General features: G+C 42.8%; 1 protein-coding gene across 1 annotated transcript in view; it reads right to left on the bottom strand.

Moving 5' to 3' along the window:
- Window positions 1–7396: 7396 nt before the first annotated feature.
- The window catches only part of CYYR1 (cysteine and tyrosine rich 1), a 56546-nt gene continuing 43282 nt past the window's right edge, over window positions 7397–20660 (bottom strand). The window contains exons 3-4 of the mRNA XM_054165939.1: window positions 10584–10741; window positions 7397–7691 (exon numbers count right to left, since the gene is read on the bottom strand). Of these exons, the coding sequence (XP_054021914.1) occupies window positions 7558–7691; window positions 10584–10741 (292 nt within the window). The 3' untranslated portion in view covers window positions 7397–7557. The remainder of the gene's footprint in view (window positions 7692–10583; window positions 10742–20660) is intronic.

The following is a 20660-nucleotide window of genomic DNA, read 5'->3' as shown; positions in this document are numbered from 1 at the left end:
TCAATCTGCCCTAGTTTGATCATATAATACAGTGGAGCTGGTGGAAACTTCATTTTACTCTAAAAGTGTCTCATATATGTAAGGGACCATTTGCACCTTGCTGTAGCCTCTTGTAGATGATGAAGATGGATATACAGTGATGGTGTAGCTGTGGCAGACCTCTTAAACATAGGTTCAGACTTTGTTGTTAAGGAGTCCAAATCTATTACCCAGCTGTGATGGTTTATCTCCAAGTTAATCACTATGTTCACACACATATATCAGCTGATTTTCAAGTCCTGAATCAGGTGTCTGATCTCTCACTGTCCACATCAGAGGAAGAGCACCACCAAATGAGGAACAGCAATGCAGGATGTATGTATTTATTTTCATTCCTAACTCTCAAGGCATAGTAGTGGAGACTGCCCTACCACAGTACTTCTTTGCTGAATGCCCACAATAACTCTACTTTGTTTTTGAAACAAAGAAATAATGATGATGGTAACTGACAACAGCAGCCCAACCAGATGATTACATAAATTCTTGTCACATGAGGTATTAGGTACAGAAGCAACCTTGACTCTTAGCTGTCAATAAACAGCAGGTAGCCTGGTATCCCTTTACACCTTGGCAAGTAATCAACCAGCCCAAGTGCATTACAATGTAGTTCACTGCTATGACACTTAGCCTCAGGTAAGGGCTACTTGCAAGTACGTAGAGTTATTCTTATATGTATGTTCCACATATGCTGCTGTATAATCTATGTAAGATGTAGTTGCCAATTAGTCAGGCTTCAAGATTATAATAAAAGAGTTTGAGTCCCACTACATGGTTTCACTGGATTCCCAGCCACAGATTAACATTTTGTTTAATTAAGCACAGCCCAGTCAACAAGTTACTGCCTGTGTAAGACCAAGGGATATCAGATATCTAGATGTTAATTAGAGAAGAACAGATTTAGAGTGGATGTTAGGGAGAAGTTCTTTATAATAAGGGTGGTTGAGCACTGGAACAGGTTGCCCAGAGAGGTGGTTGAGACTCCATCCCCAGAGATCTTCAAAGTGAGGCTTGATGGGGCTCTGGGTGACCTGATCTAGCTGAGGATGATCCTGCTCACTGCATGGGGGTTGGACTAGATGACTTTTAGAGGTCCCTTCCAAGCTGGGTGATTCTATGATTATACTCCAACAAAAAGGGTAAAAACAATTTCCCAGTTGGGTGATTGTTCATAGAGGTCCAGATCCAAAGCAGAGGGCTACAGGTACTGAAATCACAAGGCAGCTCCAGGGAACATTTGGAATTTGCAGTTGCATGGCTGTGCATAGCATACACTTACCTCCAGTGAAAGATGCTCTACAACGAAGAAAAACATAAACACTGAGATAGCTGGCAAGACACAGGGAAAAAGACATCTCTCAGAGGTGAGCTAAACCAGAAAGCAGATGTGGGCAAGACTTTCTTCCATTTTCCTCTTTCTAAACTTAGTGAGCACATTTGGATTTTTGGAAAGAGAGAGACAGAGAGAGTGAGAATTTAATCACAAGCAAAGCTTGGGCTGAGGGCGATCTCAGGACAGCTGCCAAACATCTGGCCTTCCTCTCCTGCAGAGGAGGTGATATTTAAAACCAAGACATGGATGACTCCCGCAGAGCCCAGCCTCCCCTGGCAGCTCCTGGCAGTGGTGATGTAGGGTGGCAGGGAAAGGAGTCTGCTTGGAAAATGTTTTCCTGTGATCAGCACTCTTCGGAAAAGCTCTTTGGCAAGCAGCAGTAAAATAAGGACACAGCCCTGAGGGGTCTTGAGTGAGCACGTAAGATAAGGGCAGTGAGATGAGTAAATAGGCTGTAACATAAAAAAGATGGGGCAATTTGGATAAACTGACAAATGATAGCACCAGTCGTTGGATTAGTTCCTGTAACGGAGGACTTCCCATCAATACAACCTGGGATCTATTGAGAGAAATTTCGGGGCTGCTTACAGGCCATGAGAAAACAGTTTTGCCTGTGTTCCTGAAAACAAACTCATCATGGCTGTGCTGCAAAGGTTCTGGGCTCAGATGGCCATCTTGGCACCAATGCAGAAACAGGACTGCCTTGAACTCTCTGCCTGAGCAGGTTGCCTGTGAGTGAGCAGAGGGGTCACAAGAACTTCCAGGCCTGGGGAAAACCAGCATTATGCAGTTCCCACTTCAGCCTCCCTCCTGCAGGCTTCAGCTGTTTAAAATCAGCTGCCTTTGCTGGTGGCAGGCCAGCTCGCCTCCATGAAGGAACTGGCTCCATATGCTAGGCTGACAAAACCCCACTTTCTTCAGAAACACCTAAGTGTTTGGCTTTCCTTTTATTTCTGTTGGCTTTAGTCCATTCTTAGTCATCACTATGGCAGCAATGGCATCCAAAGCCCACCATTTCTCCACTAAGGATGAAAAATACTAATGGTGGATAGGATAACAAAAATAATTAACATTTGCCATTTCCAGTGCTATATAAATATTGACCACCTAATAAAGCAAAGTGGACAAACACTTCTGCTCTACTTTTTGCCTCCAGCACCTTGAGTTACATGCTCCCTGAGCTGGAGCTCCCTGGATCCTTCTCTGGCCTGCTCTGATTGTGTGGCAGCTCTTCAGCACAATCTGTGCTTATTGCTTTCACTCTTCCTACACTGAGAGTCACTGGCAGCAGCACCAGTGAGCTGTCCTCTGTAGGTCATACAAAATCAAGAAGTTCTGACCCTTTTGGTTTTCCCAATTTCTCTTTCCCTGTAGCAAAGTGAGGGACCACCGCCTCTCATTTCTTTAGTCCCCTGTTTGTTCATCTCTTTCAGCTGCACCCAAAACCATGACAGAGGGGGAGGGATGTTTTTTACATTGAGTGCACTACAGTCCAGGCTCTGCTTTCCAGACCTCAGATGCTGCTGCAATATTAAACCACCACCAGACTGGTGGTTACTCACTGGAAAGCAGTAATAGGGGCCACCTGATAAAAGGACCTGATCATTATCTTCTCAAGGTGTTTTGTCTAAGCAGTGATGTTTTAGTAAACCTGAAGGAATTTATTCAATTTCCCTTAATTCTTTTGTGCCATTTCTGCCTCAGAGTGTTACATAATATTACTGTGCGCTGTTAAACACCTGCTGCATTTTACTCAAGGTGACTAAAATATTATTTCTCCAGTTGCTAAAGTATTTGGAGAGCTTCTGGAATGAAAGCAAATAGAGAAATGCCAAATATTTAATACTCTAATAGACAGCCATCAGTGCTTTATAAACTACCCCATTACATCCCCAAAATATCATTGTGATTTCACAAAGAGTCTTGAAAACATTTGCTTTAAACTGAAAGACTCTATTCCTACTATACCAAGAGCACTTAATATTGATCCAGGCACTCTGTGGAGCAATCTAATCCTTTCATCGTGGCACTACTGAGAGTCTGGCCTTGCACACTGGTACAACTGCATTTTTCAAAGTTACCAACACTAAAAAAGCAAATGGTTACATTTTTCATTAATTACAAAAGGCTCATAATAGCATTAATGAGCCTTTCATTGGAGTGTGTCATTTAGGTAATGGCAGCCTAGCATATTAACTTCCCTTGGTTTTGCCTTGGCCTTTTAACTCCTCCAACTGATTATTACCTAATTTGTAAAGTCTCCCAAATGGATCATTAGCTCTTAAATAGGTTTCTCCTGCTGTTTGGTATATACTCGAGGAACAGTAGGCTGTCGGGGAGATAACTGGGTTTGAAGCAGCTCTTCTTGGTGAAAAGAAAAAGAAAAAGTTAAAGAAATGCCTGATGAAGTTAAAGAAGTTAATCATAGCTTGAAATATCCCAGGTACATGATTAACTAAGACATCACACAGAATTTTTTTCCTCCACAAAGGAGGACTGGCATCAGAGCATATGCAAGCATATGTGCTTTAGTAAGTGCCTGCAACTCCTGCTGCTTCCAATCCATAACAGCAATTGTGCAACCAAGCAACCATCTAATGTGCTAAACTAGGAAACCAAGGAGAAAGGCTCATGGGATCAGGTTCTGTACTCCTGACATGGTGACCTTCCCTCTCTGCACTCCCCCACTGAGCCTAGAAATCATCAACCAGAGGCAGAGCAATCCCAGACCGCAAGAAGATTAGAAGCATTTGGTCGAAGTATGCAAACCGCCCAAGGCAATGCTGCAGTCACCAACCCAATCAGTGATCATGTCGACTGCCAGGTAAGAAAAGCAAAAGATGATTTGGCCTTTCTTAGTCATAGATTAGATTTTCTTCTTTTTTTTCCCCCCTTGCTTTACAATATGATGTAGGGCATGAGAGAGAAACACAGCAGCATGACTAAGTAAAAACTCTTTGCACTAACCCACTCATCTGCAAGCTATTCATGTGAAACAGTCACTGACTACTGGCCAGCAGTATCTGCACCACAGGAACTTTGAATGTGGAAGTGTTGGGGAAATTACATGTTTCCACACAAAGAAAATAACACTTAAGACATAAGAACACTTCAACTTTTTCAACTAAATTCAACTAATATCACTTCATCGTTAGCAAATGCTTCCATTTGTTTATGCAGCAACTTTGTTCTATTCTTTTACTCTTATAAATCTTTTCAGACTCCCACCTCCTCTCTGGCTCTCTCAGTTTTACTTCTTTCCAATGCAATCATCACCTCTTTCTGAAAACAGGCTACTCAGAACCTGGTTTGTGCAAAGGGCAACCTCTTAGCAAGGACAAGAGACGTGGTGTCCTTTGAGATGAAAATGATGGTCTGTTAGGGTCCAACACATGTGGCTCTGCAGAACGTGAAATAACATACTAAAACCAACATCTTCACTAGCATTTTCATAGCAAAGAGATTACTCTCCATCACTAATTTTTCCATTTCCTATTTCCATAATTTTCCCCTGGAAGAAGTTATGCATACATTGGAGGTGCTTTGGTTACTATGACCTTCGTGCAGTTGTCCTTGGAGGCGACCCATAATCACAAAGCTGAAAAACAGAGGACTCTGCGATCAAAGACTTTTATTTTCCAGAAATGCCTTCTCATTTAAGAAGTTTGCTTTATGACTTGGTTCTGACAAATGCCACTGCTGGAGAAATTCTTCCTCTATGGGAAGATTTGTGGTCCATAGGATAGCTGTGTATTTCATAAGACTGGATCCATCAAATACAAACTGCTCTTTGATTTGTGTGCCTGCACATTCACCACGAAGAAATCAGATAGAAGAATGGGGAAAAATGCCAATGCTCTTTGTCTATAGGTAATTTTTTGGCACAGAAGTATCATCTGGTGTGATCAGTTGGAAAGTGGTGAGGTACAAGCATAGAATGATGCGGCAGGAACAGGATTTCATGTAGAGCAAACTATGTTTGTTCTGTTCTACATGCTGGCCACTATGCTGGCAGGCACATCGATACACCAGCAGGTGGGTTTGAGTATGGACTGCCAAAACACCACATGCAGAAAAAGTTTGCACTTCATGGGAGGATTTCAGCTGAGGAACACCTATCTCCTGAGAGGTCAGGCTACCAGCAGAAATGTTTCAGTACACAGCCCAGAGTCAACGTAATTGTAAAGATAACCTAGTTCAGCATTTGTCACTTCTGAACAGCAAAAGAGGAATGAGAATGTGACTTTCCTTTCCTGGAGAAGACTTGGAAGGAACCAGCAGCAACCAAAACCTGTGACACTACTCAGTTTTCCTCTGACTGGGTGACAAATGCCTAAGTAACTAATGGGCCTGTGACTCATTGCTCAGTTTGCCACAGCACAGATTTTTCTGAGCTTACACTGGCAAGATCTGGGGCCACGTGCACTTTCAAGTGGACTTTCAAGAGGATAAACTCAGTCAGCCTGGAAACAACTACAAAATCTGAGCAAGAACGGTCAATAAGGTCTTGTTTACAAGAAAGCTTCTGAATAACTTTTGTGTTCAAGGACAAAAGGTTTGGTTTCTTGAGTTCTTCCTTGAATCAGGACAGAATGCCAAAAATATTAGACTGCAGAGCATGATGAGTGGTTGTCAGTTGACATCTCTGGGATATTTTACCATCTCTTGCAACCTGCTTTTTTATTCTTTAATATGTTCACTGATAAACCTGAAAAGAAGATGAGAGCTTCACTGGAAAACATTTGTAATTGTTCTGATCTCTGGGACTCAGCAGTAAACTGCAGTCTCTCCCTCTCAAATGGACCACAGCTGTCCTGATCTCTAGGCGCCCTATTTTTGTCACCTTCCACTGTTTTGGCTGCAGCATTCTCAAACAGCCCAGCCACCCAGCTCTAACTAAGGGCATTCAGCGCTTGTACACTCCTGAAGAGAACCACTGCCATTGTGGTTTGCCCATGAAACTGAGAAAAATACTTTTACCACTGAGGGATGATGCTTTAGGTAAAGGGATACTCTGCTCTGAAGTCACTTATCTGCTGCTGAATTACAGGCAGCCCCTTAACTACATAGAACATTTTAAATCATAAAGGTCTGCACTTTATATAGTGAACAGATGCATGAAGTATTATTTGGTGACTTACAGTTCTAAAATGCCCAAGATAATATTCAAAAGTAATCTGATGTTTACAGTCTCTATGCTCATCTCTTTGGTTAGGCTGATGATCATTATTACTGGTAAACAATAGGGTTTTTTTTTGTTTTTAAAGTCTTTATGCAAACCAGCTGAAGATAAATCTGTGGTGCTTTAATATTTTGTTTGTGTTTCTTCTCCCATTTTTGAGTTCTCCTGATTCAATGTTGAAAAATAAATACTAAAGTTTTCACTTGGTGGTAAAAAAGGCATTACAGCATGTTTCCAATGGATACAGTATTTAAGTCCAGGTAAAAGTAAATGAGCTATAAATTAGTGCATTTCACATACAAAAATGCTCTTTAAGTTTACATTTTAGGTCACAAAAATACTCTTAAATTGCTTTAAAAAAGGCACTTAGAACAACCTGCACTTGGACAAAAATACTCATCCTTTTTTTGGCTACTGAATAACTCCAACAGCCCTTTTTATTGTAATATGCTTCTCAGACCAGTATGTCCAGCTGATCATTGGGTATTATCAGCCTGAAGTAGAAACTGAAAATAGCTTCAGTCTTCCTTGCTCTTCCTTATTCTTCTCGTTTCAAGGAAAGGTGTAACAGATACTTGAAGACAGCACCTGGAGTTTTACCCCAGAGTTCATCCCCAGCAGATGCCTCTTGTGTTTTCAAAACAAGCTTGATGAACCATGTGCAGCACTTGCACCCTCTTACATGGGAAGACCCCGACTCACACGTGCTGTAACAGGCCCCAGCTGAAGCCAAGCACTGGAGTTAAGCACTGCCCATCAGGCACTAACTTCCAGGAACTGTTTCTTTGGTCACACTCTGTTTAATCAGGAAACATGATGGTCTGGAGTAGACAGTGTTCTTCTTTGTCCTGAGCCATGGCAACCCTCCCAGGTTATCTCAACACCTGGTTGTATGTGTTGATGCAGACCCTGTCATGGGATGCTCTTTGTCCCTGAGACAATAATATCCATCCCACCGGTGTTGGCAGTTTGAACAGGCAGTTAATATCCATGTGAAGCCATGTAATTATTTCCCTGAATATCCAGGGTATGGAGGGGGTGGGGGATACTGTATGGAAGTCTGTGGGGTAGGAGTATAAGGTGGAGGTAGGTCAGCTGGGTACTCCATTTCGTATTCGTAACTGTATGGTGGTGGAGCCACTGAAATGTGAGAAAAGAGAAGACGCAGTTAAACATCTTTTTGTTCAGATGCAGGCCCCCAAGTGTTCTCTAGCTGACATTCAGACTTCCATATAACAGATGTCAAGTCTTCTGTCAATGTGCTCACTTTTTTTTTTTCCAGTCATCACACAATCACTTTATGTCAGTGCAAGTCCTTGCTTATTGCTCTTTCCTTCACTGTTTAGCTGTGTGCCCACCCACATGTTGTGCTGGTAACAGTGTCTGAGTGGACGTGTGGCAGATGATACCAGGATGATGTGGCAGAGCAAAACCTTTCCAGGGAAGGAAGATTGGGTTTTCATTTGATCAGTTCCATTCCACTTTCTTCAGCAACATGGATTTATGCCTACAGACCTCTCCAACACCCTCTGGATCCCCAGGAGCTGTGTGACATGCCATGCCAAACACAGCAGCATCAAACCTCCCAGAGCAAATACCAGACAGCTTCCCAGGACGTTCCCAGGGCTTGGGCTGAGTAAGACCAAAGCTTTTGCATTGTCCACCACAACTGGACATTTAGGAAACTAGGCATCTAGGAAACAACAAAAATATTCACAAGCAGCTGAAAACATTTTTGCAATGACTTCTACTAACCTGAGAGAAGAAGAATTAATGCAGTGATAGAAAATACAGGAAATGCTGCAGAATGGCAGCACAATAAGAACTGAAGGTTCTGTAACAAGACCCCATTTGAGTAGACTCTACAGATTTTAAGGTCCAGAGTCTGCTCATGTCTCTGCTTATGCCACCATGGATGCTTTCCTATCCCCTCCTCCCTAGATGACTCAAGCAAACTGGCAGTGAAATAGTGCTTGAATAGAGAGGAAACAGAAACCTAGAATTTTTGTGATAGGTGGAAGAGACTCAAATCCCAGTGTGCTATGAAAAGCATTCCCTGCTTTCTGAGAACCCAGCTGTTGCTGTGGCTGAGGCCAAAGGAAGGGCATCCCTTTGTTCCTGTCCAAAACAGGTAAGGGCAGCAGGGAGTGTTGGTCACAAACCCTGCTGACAAAGCCAGGTCAATCATTACTCCAGAAGTGTTTATGACAGTGGGAAACGCAGAAATAATTTTAGAGCTTCCCCATCCTCCAAAACCTGCTGCTGCTGAGAAGAAGAACTGTTCAAACTAATGTTTGCACCAGGAGCCAGGAGCATGCAGAGTCAAACTGCCTGGAGGTGGAGCGATAGGGGTGAGTCACTGCAGGAGCGGAGTTGGGAAGAGAAAGGCTACAGCCCTGGAGTCTTCATTTTGCTCTTGTTTTTACAGCTTGCAGTGACTATTAGATTCTGAAGTAGCTCTCCAGCAGTTTATGGTTGAGAATACTGCAGGTTTCTTTCATTACTTGTCTATCTATGCAAAATGTTGTTGAAACAATAAGGGTGATCATAGATGGTTTTAGCATAATTGGAATGTAAGAGCATGAGGGAAAAAAACAGACACTGAGAGCAGTAAATGTGATAAAGAAATACACAATAAATATTATATCACTTGCATATACACAATGCACCTGGGGTTTGCAGGAATCTTTGCAATAGGAGGGAACACAAAGGCAGAGGATCTCTAAGAGTGGGATGAGGGGAATTCATCCATGAGGCACCACTGCTTTTTATTACAGTGAGGTCTTAAGCTATCCCAAGGCAATTGCTCCTGGATTTGTAATTAACAATGCCACTGAAGCAAAGACATAGCTGCATTGCATAACCACTGTTAGGCTGTTTCCAGGGGCAGCTTTGCTCCTCAACAATGTGGCCACTTTCATTTGGTGAGAAGTCCAGACAAATGAACCTTGCAGTACTCCTGTACCCCAATTCTAGACTGATGTGAGTTACTAGTGTGGTGCAGAGAGTGGCTCTGCACAAACCTAACTGATGTACTCAGTATGGGCACAACTGCACTGGAACAGACCTATGTGGGGGCCCTACTGTTCCCAGGGGTGCCCCAGAACCTGTGACAGCTTATTAGCTCAGTGACAGATCTGACTTAGGCACTGTTCATCCTCTGGTGCTTCCCTGCACCTAAAAAAACATTACACCAAAACAATGTTAGCCCAAAGACAAGCACATCCCACACTCAGCTAACTTTGATCAAGGCATAATGGGTATCTCTGCACTGTGCTCCAAGTTCCAATCAGTTCAGGCATAGTGCCAGGTGGATGCAGAACTAGCTCAGACTCAGCACTGCACGCCAGCTAGAAGTCCCTCCTGGGATTCATAGCAGAAAGCACCCTGCAAAGACATCTGTGTGCCTTTGTAGAAGTTTTCTGGGATCATACAGCACTCAGCAGGACTTGTGAGCTCTGGCTGAGTATCAGCTAGCTCAGGCTGCATTAGACTCCACATGGCAGCATTTGAAGTCTTTGCACTATGATCCACAGATTTTATTGTCCAGGTTTTCCCCCCTGTGATAAGCTGGGCCCCCATTATATTAGACGATGAACGTGAGATGACTGCATGTGAAAAAGAGCAAATACAAGAAGCAGGACACAAAACAACTGATCCATTGCCAGAAAGCCTCTGGCACAGGGAGAAGGTCTGTCCGTAAGAATGCAGCACTGCTCTGAGTGAGGTGTCAACATGCTGCTGTGGGCACCACAAGCCATACAGCTGTGTGAATATGGCACCTGTCCAGATCTCATTACCCCACTGAGTAGCTGAATAAATTAGCCCAGGCAGAGTGGTGCACTGATGAACGGTGTGCATGCTGAGCTGTCTTGAGTTTCTCAGCAGGGCATCATGCCGTTTCCCCTCAGAATGAGAATGGCCTCCTGCTGTATTCACATCCCCTGTTTCCTGTGGAGCCATAACTATCCACAGATACACTCCTATCATGGAGACACGCACTCTTGCAGGAGTGTCATTTCGCTTCCTTACCTGGGTACGTGCTGATAGTGTTAATGTGTGTAGTTCTGATGACCCCTACTCGAGTCCCACGGCTGTTCTTCATGCACATGCAGATACAGATGGCAATCCCAGCAATCACTCCCATTATAAATACTATACCAAAAACAATTCCAGCTATTGCTGTGCCTCTGCAAAGGAAATGGAAACATGCAGTCAGTCTCAGCCAAATAGCGTTTAGAAAACAAAATTCTTCTCTCGGGAGTGACCTCTGTTTGAGGAAAAAAAGTACCTCTTTGTTACTGAAAATGCTGCAAACTTTAGTCCATCAAGGTGTCTGAATAAAAGAAATGAAAGATCTCAAAGACCAAAATGAGAAACTCTTTCAAAGTTACCTTTGCAATCATAGCCCAGATCACTCTGCTGATTTAACGCACATTAAATCCCCCCATTCCAGAGCCTCTTTAACCTAACGACTCTTAAATATTAAAAGGAATAATTTCTTCCCTTCCCCCTCATTTTACACAACTTTTTTTTTCCTAAAGGCATCAGTGCAATTTTGTGAAAATAAAGAGTAACTTATCCCCAGTAATATATTCCAGAAGCTTCCCAAAGCGCCTTCATGCTGTGCTTCCACAAAAATAGTTTTGTCATTGTTTTATCTTAGGTCAAGAAGTCCTTCTGCTGTGCTTCTGAGCCCACAGATCAAGGAGAACTTCCTTTTCTTGTGGATGAGCAGCAAGAAGCAAAGAGAATGCCCACTCTTTCAGACAGCTGCAGCTGCAGCCAACACAAGTATTTGAGACTTAAAAGATTTCTTTTAAGACAGTCCAGAGGAAAGAATTTAGCTCAACCCCCGAAGTAATGAATCAGATTTTCCTTGACTTATATAGAGAAAGGAAAGGAAGCCTTATTACACCGACACATGAGAGAAAAACCACTCCATGAAGGACTGAAGAACTCCCAATAATACCAAGGGGAAAATCAGCCTTTCTGATGAGCCTTAGTTCACTCAGGTTTGTCGTCAGGCACAGGCAGCGAAGCAGATGTTATAAGAAAGGTGGTATTTATAGCCTACCCTTTCATGGAAAAAATGACCAACAGTGACTAGTCAGAAATAATCTTACTCTGTGCATCTCTTCATCTTCCAGTAAAGATTTCAAGTAGCAACCTTGCTGGTAACTTCTTACTGGACATTTTAATCAATCCAAATTGATAGTTTGTCAGTGTAAATCAGCTCCACCAGGAATTATTGCAACATACAGAGTAAAATAGGCACTGCAATACCACAACAAGAAATATTTAAAGGACTCTCAACCATAGTTTAGCTTCCCCATACAAGCATGGGAACACATGGCAGGCCTCATTTTCAACACGCTGACAGCCTGCTGGCTTCCAAAAAGCCATCAAGAGTTAGGACAAATTGAATATTTGACAAATCAGACCTTCTATTTCGGAACCCAAATATGAATTTAAGCACTTTATTTTAGCCCACAGCTATTCAGAAACCTGACCAAGATTTGCAGTACAACTACTGAACTGTGTAGCCTAAGTAAACACAGACAATTTGCTGTCTTACTAAAATATACTGCCAGGGAGCTAAATTGCTCTCGGCTGTTCTGTAGCAATGAACAGAGAGTGTGCAGGAAGAGTAAAGCTGTTAATATTTTGCAGAATATATAGAGACCTAATTTACAAAACCCTAACTCATGGCAGAAAATACCTGGCCATAAAAACAGTAGCTCAAAACACTGATGTGATCAAGTGCTCTGTTATTAACCACCATGAGTAACTGAGGAGCACCTCCCCACTCCCTCTTCATCCCTGATACGTTTGCATCTAACAAAACGAAAGCCTGATGCTCTTGAGAGATGCAAGCAAGAGACCTCCAGTTTCCCCATCCTGGTCTCTCTGGGACACCATCACTACCTTGAGAGAAACTGCCACATGAGAAAACAGTTTCAGGAAACAATTTAACACAATACTCTCTTCATTCCAGAGAGTTTTCTTACAATATCACAACTGAAAAACCAGGCATAGCGCATGGTGTCCCTATTGTAACAACCGTGAATCGCTGCTGCTTTGGCTACATCCACTCAGCAGATGAATGGCTGTGCCCTTTGCTGGGAACAGAGTCACAGAGAACTCTGATATGCAGACCTAAATAATCTCTCTCCCAAATGAAACAAGCAGAACCAGCCACTGGCCTTGGGTCCTACACTGTATTTCTGCTTGGTCTGCTGCTGCCCAGCTCCTGCATCCTAAGTACACTCTGCCTAGATGATCTGCTCAAACTCCAGAAGCCACAACAGTGTTTTGCACTTCAAACTAGCTGTACCCTGTGGAAAAACAAACCTCCATCCTAAAGGCAGACAGAAGTGGGTAACAAACAGCACATCACCTTCCCGGTACTAGTTAGAAGTCCTGTATTAATAAAGTTTATTTTAAACACAGTTTAAATAGTGTTTGCCTCAGCCATCTCCAAAGGCAAAGGTGCCCCATCCATTCCAGAAGTGGTCAGACAGATGCCATTCAGTCACCTGCCCTAAGCAATGGGGTGCACTGTTCAAGTGCCAGTGCCTATGAGAGACCTTGGCCTCACACCCAAAGCCCACTCTCCCCTTCTCCATGAACAGCAACTGTTCCAAAGCAATATTACTCCACTAACTTAAATGGCCAATCCATGAGACTTTATTGAGGTATTCATGAAGAAAGAAAAAAAGATGACAAAAGGGTTGATACCATCTTCAAGAAGAGTTTCTACCTTTCCTGAGATATTACCAGACACTTATACACCTGCCACCTTGCTTCAGGTGACAGAGCTGAGATCCAAGGATTCACCTGCAATCCCATAGCTTTTCCTAGTAACCCTTTAGTGGTAGTGTCTGATTTTCAATACCATGCCTTTGCAAAAAAGAAAAAGCAGCAGGGCAAGATAGAGCTGTAAGAAGCCCTTCCATGTCTGCCTGCATCTGAAATGTAAAAAGGGCTGAAGTTCACTGGCAAAAATTCTGAGTTGAAGTCAAAACACAACTGTACTGGAAAGTAAGAAACACTTCTGCCGGGCTAGTGAAGCCAGGTCAGTAAGCAAAATAAGGAACATCTGCTAAAGCATTCTTTTGCTGGTCTCCATCTGGTATAGTCTGCTGGTCCTGCTGGTATAGCCATGAACCAGAAACAAAAGTCACCAAAGAAAATATTCACCATCTTAGCTTTCTTTGCTGACAAAACTGGTAAGTGCAAGTCTTGCTCATGGTTCTGAAACCAGGACAAAAAGCAGTTTAAATAGCAAGACCCATGGTTGCTTGTGGATTCAGGTTTTCACAGTGTGGTGGTAAATTTAGACCACCTATGGACAGTTATGAAAAGAGAGCCTGAGATACAGAGAAAAAGATGTAGGTCACTTTATAAATCCAGTTAAAGTCTGAGTGAGCAGCAGCACAAAAGCATTTGCTGGTCTTGGTGAGCCTCAGATCAAACCCAGTGCCATGCACCTGAAACTGTTCCAGGAATCTAGTGCTTGACTGGAAAAAGACCTGTTTGAGAGGACTTCAAGACATGTACTCTTGCAGATATGTACAACAGAATATGCATAATACTATGCAACTCTCTGATGGTGAGTCAAAGTAAATCTATCTTGATTCAGAGACCTGCAGTCCCTGCCACTCACAAAGGCCGCTAGCAAAGCTAGGAGCACTCTTAATCATCCCTTTCTCAACACCAAATCCTGGCAGGATGATGGTAGTGCAGTAGCTGTTGTGAATGTACTGCACAAAAATGAAGGCTTGCTCTTTTTGTGGAATGACTATGGTATGACTAGAATGTATGAAGAAAAATAAGCATGTTTTTTATGAAATGGCAAAGCTTCTCTCCATGCAATTAGGGAATATTTGAAAATAAATATCCTGTAAGTAAAGATCCTTTATTTTATAGTAAAAAAATCCTCACTGATACTTTAGACTTCTGTATAGAGACATAGAGGGATACAGCAATTTTTCATGCTAGCATCTCTGCAGAGCTGTTCAAGAGGAGAGAAAATGGCCACTGTAAAGCAAAAGAAGACTTACAAACTGCACACCAGAGCAACACAGCAAATAGAAGGTTTGAAATAAAGGGGAAACTTTGGAATAGAATAGAATAGAATAGAATAGAATAGAATAGAATAGAATAGAATAGAATAGAATAGAATAGAATAGAATAAAACAGGTTGGAAAAGAGCTTCGAGATCATAGAGTCCAACCTATCATCCAACACTATCTAATCAACTAAACCATGGCACCAAGCGCCCCATCCAGTCTCTTCTTAAACACCTCCAGTGAGGGTGACTTGGAACAATAGGAAGGAAAACATTGTGTTAAGTCCTTTACAGATGCAATGACACTGAAGAGAAAAAGAGTATCATAGAAAAACCACACAGAAAAGTAAATATAGAGAGGGGAATGGTAGTTTTAAAGCTGTGGAAATGTCAAGTGATATTGTTGGCTGAACAATTAGATATTCAAAAAGAAGCATTCACAGCAAAACACTTGTGGCTGAGCAGAATCCTGTGCAGGAGTTCATGCCCTTCCCTGGGTGGCAGGCAGACTCATTCTGGGTGGTTTGTCCCACTGCACCATCATCCCTTTCTTTTCATAAGGACAAACCCATGTAGTGAGTGATCCTCTAAGTGGTTGGCTTTGCTGACCAGGGCATTTTGGCTTTATGGCTGGGGTACCTGGTCAATCCCACAGCAAAAGCTGATGGAGAAGCGAGTGAATCAGCCAGGGTGCCCTTCTCAACACTGAGTTTTACAGCCCTTGAATGCAGACACTGGAGTAGCAGGGACTGAAAAGCCATTGAACTCGGTAATCAGGTAATTAGTCAGTTAGCTGCTGCCTCTGGTTTTAAATTAAATCATTATTTTACAGAGGAGCAACTCAAATGGACCAGGCTTGCTTTGAGGCTTTACTTTGCAAGCTATACTTAGACAAAATTCCAACTAGTACTTCCTTTAAATACATGTTTTACTGCAGAGAGGAAAGAGATGGTTGTCTGCTTCCATAAACAAATCTACCTATTGAAACTGGCACAGACTGGACTTGGCCAGTATTTCTCTTCTTTTACTCCTAGTCAGTTGTATTTAAGGTGTGTTGTTAATGGTTAATCCTTCCAGATAGTTTCCTCTGCGCTATTCCCTGTCTACCTTGTTATATTTGGATGATTATTAACTCAAGCATCAAAATATTCTGAGCAGAAGCTGTGCAATTGAAACACTGAGGGTAATCATCCCACTTCTGACCTTTCTCCTTGCTACTTGTGGACAGGTCATTACTTTGGGACTGCTCCATATTGTTAAGCTACATAATATTACAAAGGGTTAAAGAATACTCTGTTCTGTCTTTTAGCATTGCCAGTGCCTGAGCAACAGAGTACCTTCTACAGATTGTTAAAAGGCTGCTGAGCCACTAAAGCATAGCTACGGCACACTTGCAAAACCAGAGAGAAAAATCATACAAACTGCAAACCAAAAGGATATGTAATTTACACCTTATTATGGTTTGGGCTATCATCAGACACACTTTGCAGACAATTTGCCTTTTGGGAAATACATAGGCATTTTATGCTTACTTCCTTTATGCAAAACCATATGCTTTTCTCCCCACCACACTGCTGGACATGCACGCTGCTTGGCCTGTAGTGCTGCAAAATGCTTTAAATAAGCTACTCTCAAAAGGCCAACTTAGCTGGAAAAGCAGAGTAGAGAAAATGAGTTCTTACTCTAGCTGGTTTCCAAACTGCTTCCCCGTGTACAACAGGTCTGAGATCCTCCTGCTGCCCTAGACAGTGGAGGTGGACAGAGTAACGGCATCAGTTCCACCTTGCTTAAGACTCAGTACAGGGCTGGCTCAGAACTAATCTACGGACAGAGGGAACGATGCATGAAATGTATCTGAGAGGTGTATGCCACAAATATAGCAAGCACAATGCTTGACACAAAGCAGTGTTATTAACTGATGATGGCTAGGGAAATACACTCTGATCAGTTCCAGCCTGTCCAGCATTCTCATCAGACTAATCCATGCACACATGCAGATGCTGGTTTTGAAGCACTCAATCTGTCTGGCAGTTCGAAAATTCCAGAACATTGCCAGAATGTGGGGGAGAAAACAAGGAAAGCCCCACAAAACAACAAGCAATGCATATTTAAATTAAAACAAGAGATTACAAAAAGTCAGAAATACAGAAAGAACGGGAAAGGAAGTTCTTTTTTTTTTATCTTTAATGTGAAAGAATTTTGCTTAAGATATTGCAAGGTTTCCAGTTACCACTTTTCACCCTCATACTCTCCTGCGGCTTCTCTGTCCTCGTTTTGCAGCAGCTCCTCTCGCCCCACCTTTCCCTCTCAGACATCCTGTGCTGTTCCCTGCAATCATGACCCTCCCTTGCTCTGTGCTGTGCTTCACATGCTTCCCTGGAAAGGAAACAGAGGCCATAATGCAATTTCCAGTTTCCAAAACGTTACTCATTGTGCTCACAAATCCAAGGCCCAACTTCACATTGAGTTAAGTAGAAAATTATGGCTCAATTGTACCTAAGGTAACCTTTGCTTAATTTAGGGATATTTTACTCTTTTTTATGCCTGCAGCCTGCATTGCTGGCTGAGCCTGCCATTTGAAACACTTTCTGAATCAACAGCAATAGAAGAGACTGAAATTGCTGCTCGACTTCCAGCTCTTTGAGCATCAAAGCACAAAAGGTCAGGACAATATGGTAGGCTTCCAAGAAGACCACAAAGTTAGTAACCCCCACTAACACCTCACTTTTGGCAGCTGGGTTACTGAACAGAAGAACACTTAGAGGAATCCCAGGAATATTCTCTTCCTGGTAATTCTTGACAGAGTCTTTCTGATTGTGTTTATTTATACCAGCTTTTGCAAACGGTTGACTCTGCACTATCCATGAGCTCAACACAGGAGAATCCTGCAGTTCCCCTCCCAGGAAACTCTTGCTGTAGAAGCCTGACTTATTGTGACAACTGGACATCTTGCCTGTCAGATCCTGCAATCTGGGAGCTACTGACAGTCAAAACTGCCTTGCTTTGCACCTGCAACAAACCCCCAAGCCATCCACATGTGATGTGATTTTGATACAGAATCACTGAATAGTTTTGGTTGGAAAAGACCTTCAAGACCACTGAGTCCAACTGTCAGCCTAATACTGCCATGGCCATTAAAACGTGTCCCAAAGTGACAGGTCCACATGTTTTTTGACCACCTCCCAGGTCACTGACTCCACTACCTCCCTGGGCAACCTACTCCAATGTCTGACCATCCTTTCAGAAAAGAATTTTTCCTGCTATCCAATCTAAACCTCCCCTGGCACAATTTCAGGTTCTAGGGATACTAGAGAGAAGAGACTGACCCACACCTCACTACCACCTCCTTTCAGGCTGTTGTAGAGAGCAATGAGGTCTCTGCTCTGCCTCCTCTTCTCCAGACTACACAATCCCAGCTCCCTCTGCTGCATCTCATAAGACTTTTCTCAAGACCCTTCACCAGCTTCCTTACTTTTTTTTGGACACACTCCAGCACCTCAATGTTCTTTGTGCAGTGAGGGACCCAAAAGAACACAATATTCAAGATGCAGCCTCACCAGTGCCAAGTACAGGGGCATGGTCACTTTCCTACTCCTGCTGGCTACACTATTCCTAATATAAACCAGGATAAAGGTCTGTATGAGGAATGCCAGTGAACATCCTGCATAGGGCTAATTGGCTTTTGGTCAGGGAAACATGACAATCACACCTTTTTATTTCAGCTTCTGAAAAACAACAAAAAGAACAATAAAAATAGTAGTAGCACTCTCCTCTGTGTTTCATTTGGGTGTTAGGGTGAAAGAGGACAGACATAAGGATGGCTTTCCTGGGCTCTTAAGAGCTGGGATCTGATTCCTGGACAAGGCATCCTCCAGGCATTTCATACAAGTGCTCACACTGGCACACAAGAGACAAGGGCTGGGTGGCTCAGGAGAGCAGCACCGGAAAAGACTTCCCCTGTCCATTCCTGGTGGCAGCACAAACATATCAAACTCAGCTGACCTGTGTATTTCTGACTGAAATTCAGTGACTGAGTGAACTGAGGTAAAACCCCATAACTTCCCTGCCAGTCAAATGCTTCCCATGACAGAGTTGTCTTTGAGAAGCTAAATGCCACTGAATATCATTCTAAAGCAATGTTAGTATTTGGGTTGCTAATGAGAAACTTGTTGGCACTATGCAAATGTGGCGCTTTTAGGCTTTGACCTCGGACCTTCTAGGTTTCCCCGAGAGGCTCCCAAGGAAGGCTAGGCATTCAGTCTTCAGACACTCCAACAGAGAGAAAGCCCAAAGTTGGTATCTTGCATTCAGTTCATGCTTTGCATAAAAGTGCATGTTGCTGACTCAGGATTCCTTCCCAATTATGGAAAAGATGAGGCCAACAGAAATACTTTTTCGTTACTGGTGGTCAGCTTTGAAGACAAAAGTAACCTGTATGTCAATAGAGCAGCGGATGCAAACTGCAGAGTAAAACATATTTTAATACTGAAAGATTTCTGCCTAGATGCAGCATAGCCCCAAAATAAATACTTGGTGAGTCACTGCAAAGAAGATCACTATCAGCTCCTGACAAAGACAGCAAAAGCCAGATATGAACTTTCAGAGGAGTGAAGACCAGAATGCAGAGGGAGAAGCCACCAGCTAATGCCATAGATCTTACAAAGCCACTTGCAGTTCTTTCTTGTGCAAACTGAACTGCAAGAGCATCATAGAGACCTTCACCCTTGAAATGCACCCTGCTCATTCACCCATTTTTCATGAGCCCATCATGCTCCCTCAAGGAAGATCACAGATCTTCCTCTGGAATCCTAGGATATATGCTCATCACCTTAAAAGTTGTATGGGACTAAAATTTCTAAAACTAAAGAACATTTAGGGTCATTGAATCATTTAGAGTAACTTCTTTTCAGGAAGACAGCATTTTTTCATCAATTGTGTCTCTCTGAAATAAGCACTGTCTTGGGAGACAACAGTAGACACCTGAACACAGCAATGCCAAGAATGCAAACCATATTTATCCACAACATCACTGGAAAAACATCTGAGGAGTACAAACGAATTGGAGGCTTTGGCTCTCACTCTACCTTCTGGAAAGACCAGCAACACTCCTGCTCCTTTTAATGGAATGTTTCATGGACACCAGCAGCATGAGGGAGGGAGCACACAAACCCACTTGTTGAAGCCATGTCAGGGCAAGTGCCAGTTATCCAATGACTACATCTGCAACTGGAAAACAGCTTTGATGTGAAAAGCTGCAAAGCTCAATGCACGTGACGTGCAACTCATAGCCCCTTCCTAACTAACAGTATTATTTCAGATGTACTCCTTCAGTGACATAAATGGGCTACACATTATTCCTGGAACAGAAACTTATTAACTCTTCATTTTCTTTCTGATTTCCTTTATTTATTTATTAAATTCTTGGAGACTGAGGGAGGAAGATGGAGAGAATTTTGCTTTTTTATGCAATGAAGAAGATTGTAACCAAAAATCCTTTTCTACAACAACAACAACAAAGTGAAGATAGCATAGAATAAAACAAAGTAATAGATTATCTGAAAATCATAGACTCATAGAATCAATAAGGTTGGAAGAGACCTCAAAGATTATCAAGTTCAACCTGTCACCCAGCACCTCATGACTACTAAACCATGGCACCAACTGCCATGTCCAATGCCCTCTTGAACACCTCCAGGGATGGTGAGTCCACCACCTCCCTGGGCAGCCCATTCCAATGGCTAATAACTCTCAGTGAAGAACTTTCTCCTCACCTCCAGCCTAAACTTCCCCTGGTGCAGCTTGAGACTGTGTCCTCTTGTTCTGGTGCTGGTTGCCTGGGAGAAGAGACCAACCCCCTTCCAGCTACAACCTCCCTTCAGGTAGTTGTAGACAGCAATAAGGTCTCCCCTGAGCCTCCTCTTCTCCAGGCTAAACAATCCCAGCTCCCTCAGCCTCTCCTCGTAGGGCTTGTGCTCGAGGCCTGCAAGCAACACTACTTTTTGGCCCTGAAAAGAAGATTTTTGACTTTTCCAGAA

Source organism: Dryobates pubescens, chromosome 12 (assembly GCF_014839835.1).
Source record: "Dryobates pubescens isolate bDryPub1 chromosome 12, bDryPub1.pri, whole genome shotgun sequence".
In the NCBI taxonomy this organism is placed as follows: domain Eukaryota; kingdom Metazoa; phylum Chordata; class Aves; order Piciformes; family Picidae; genus Dryobates; species Dryobates pubescens.
This window is presented reverse-complemented; position numbering and strand designations above follow the sequence as displayed.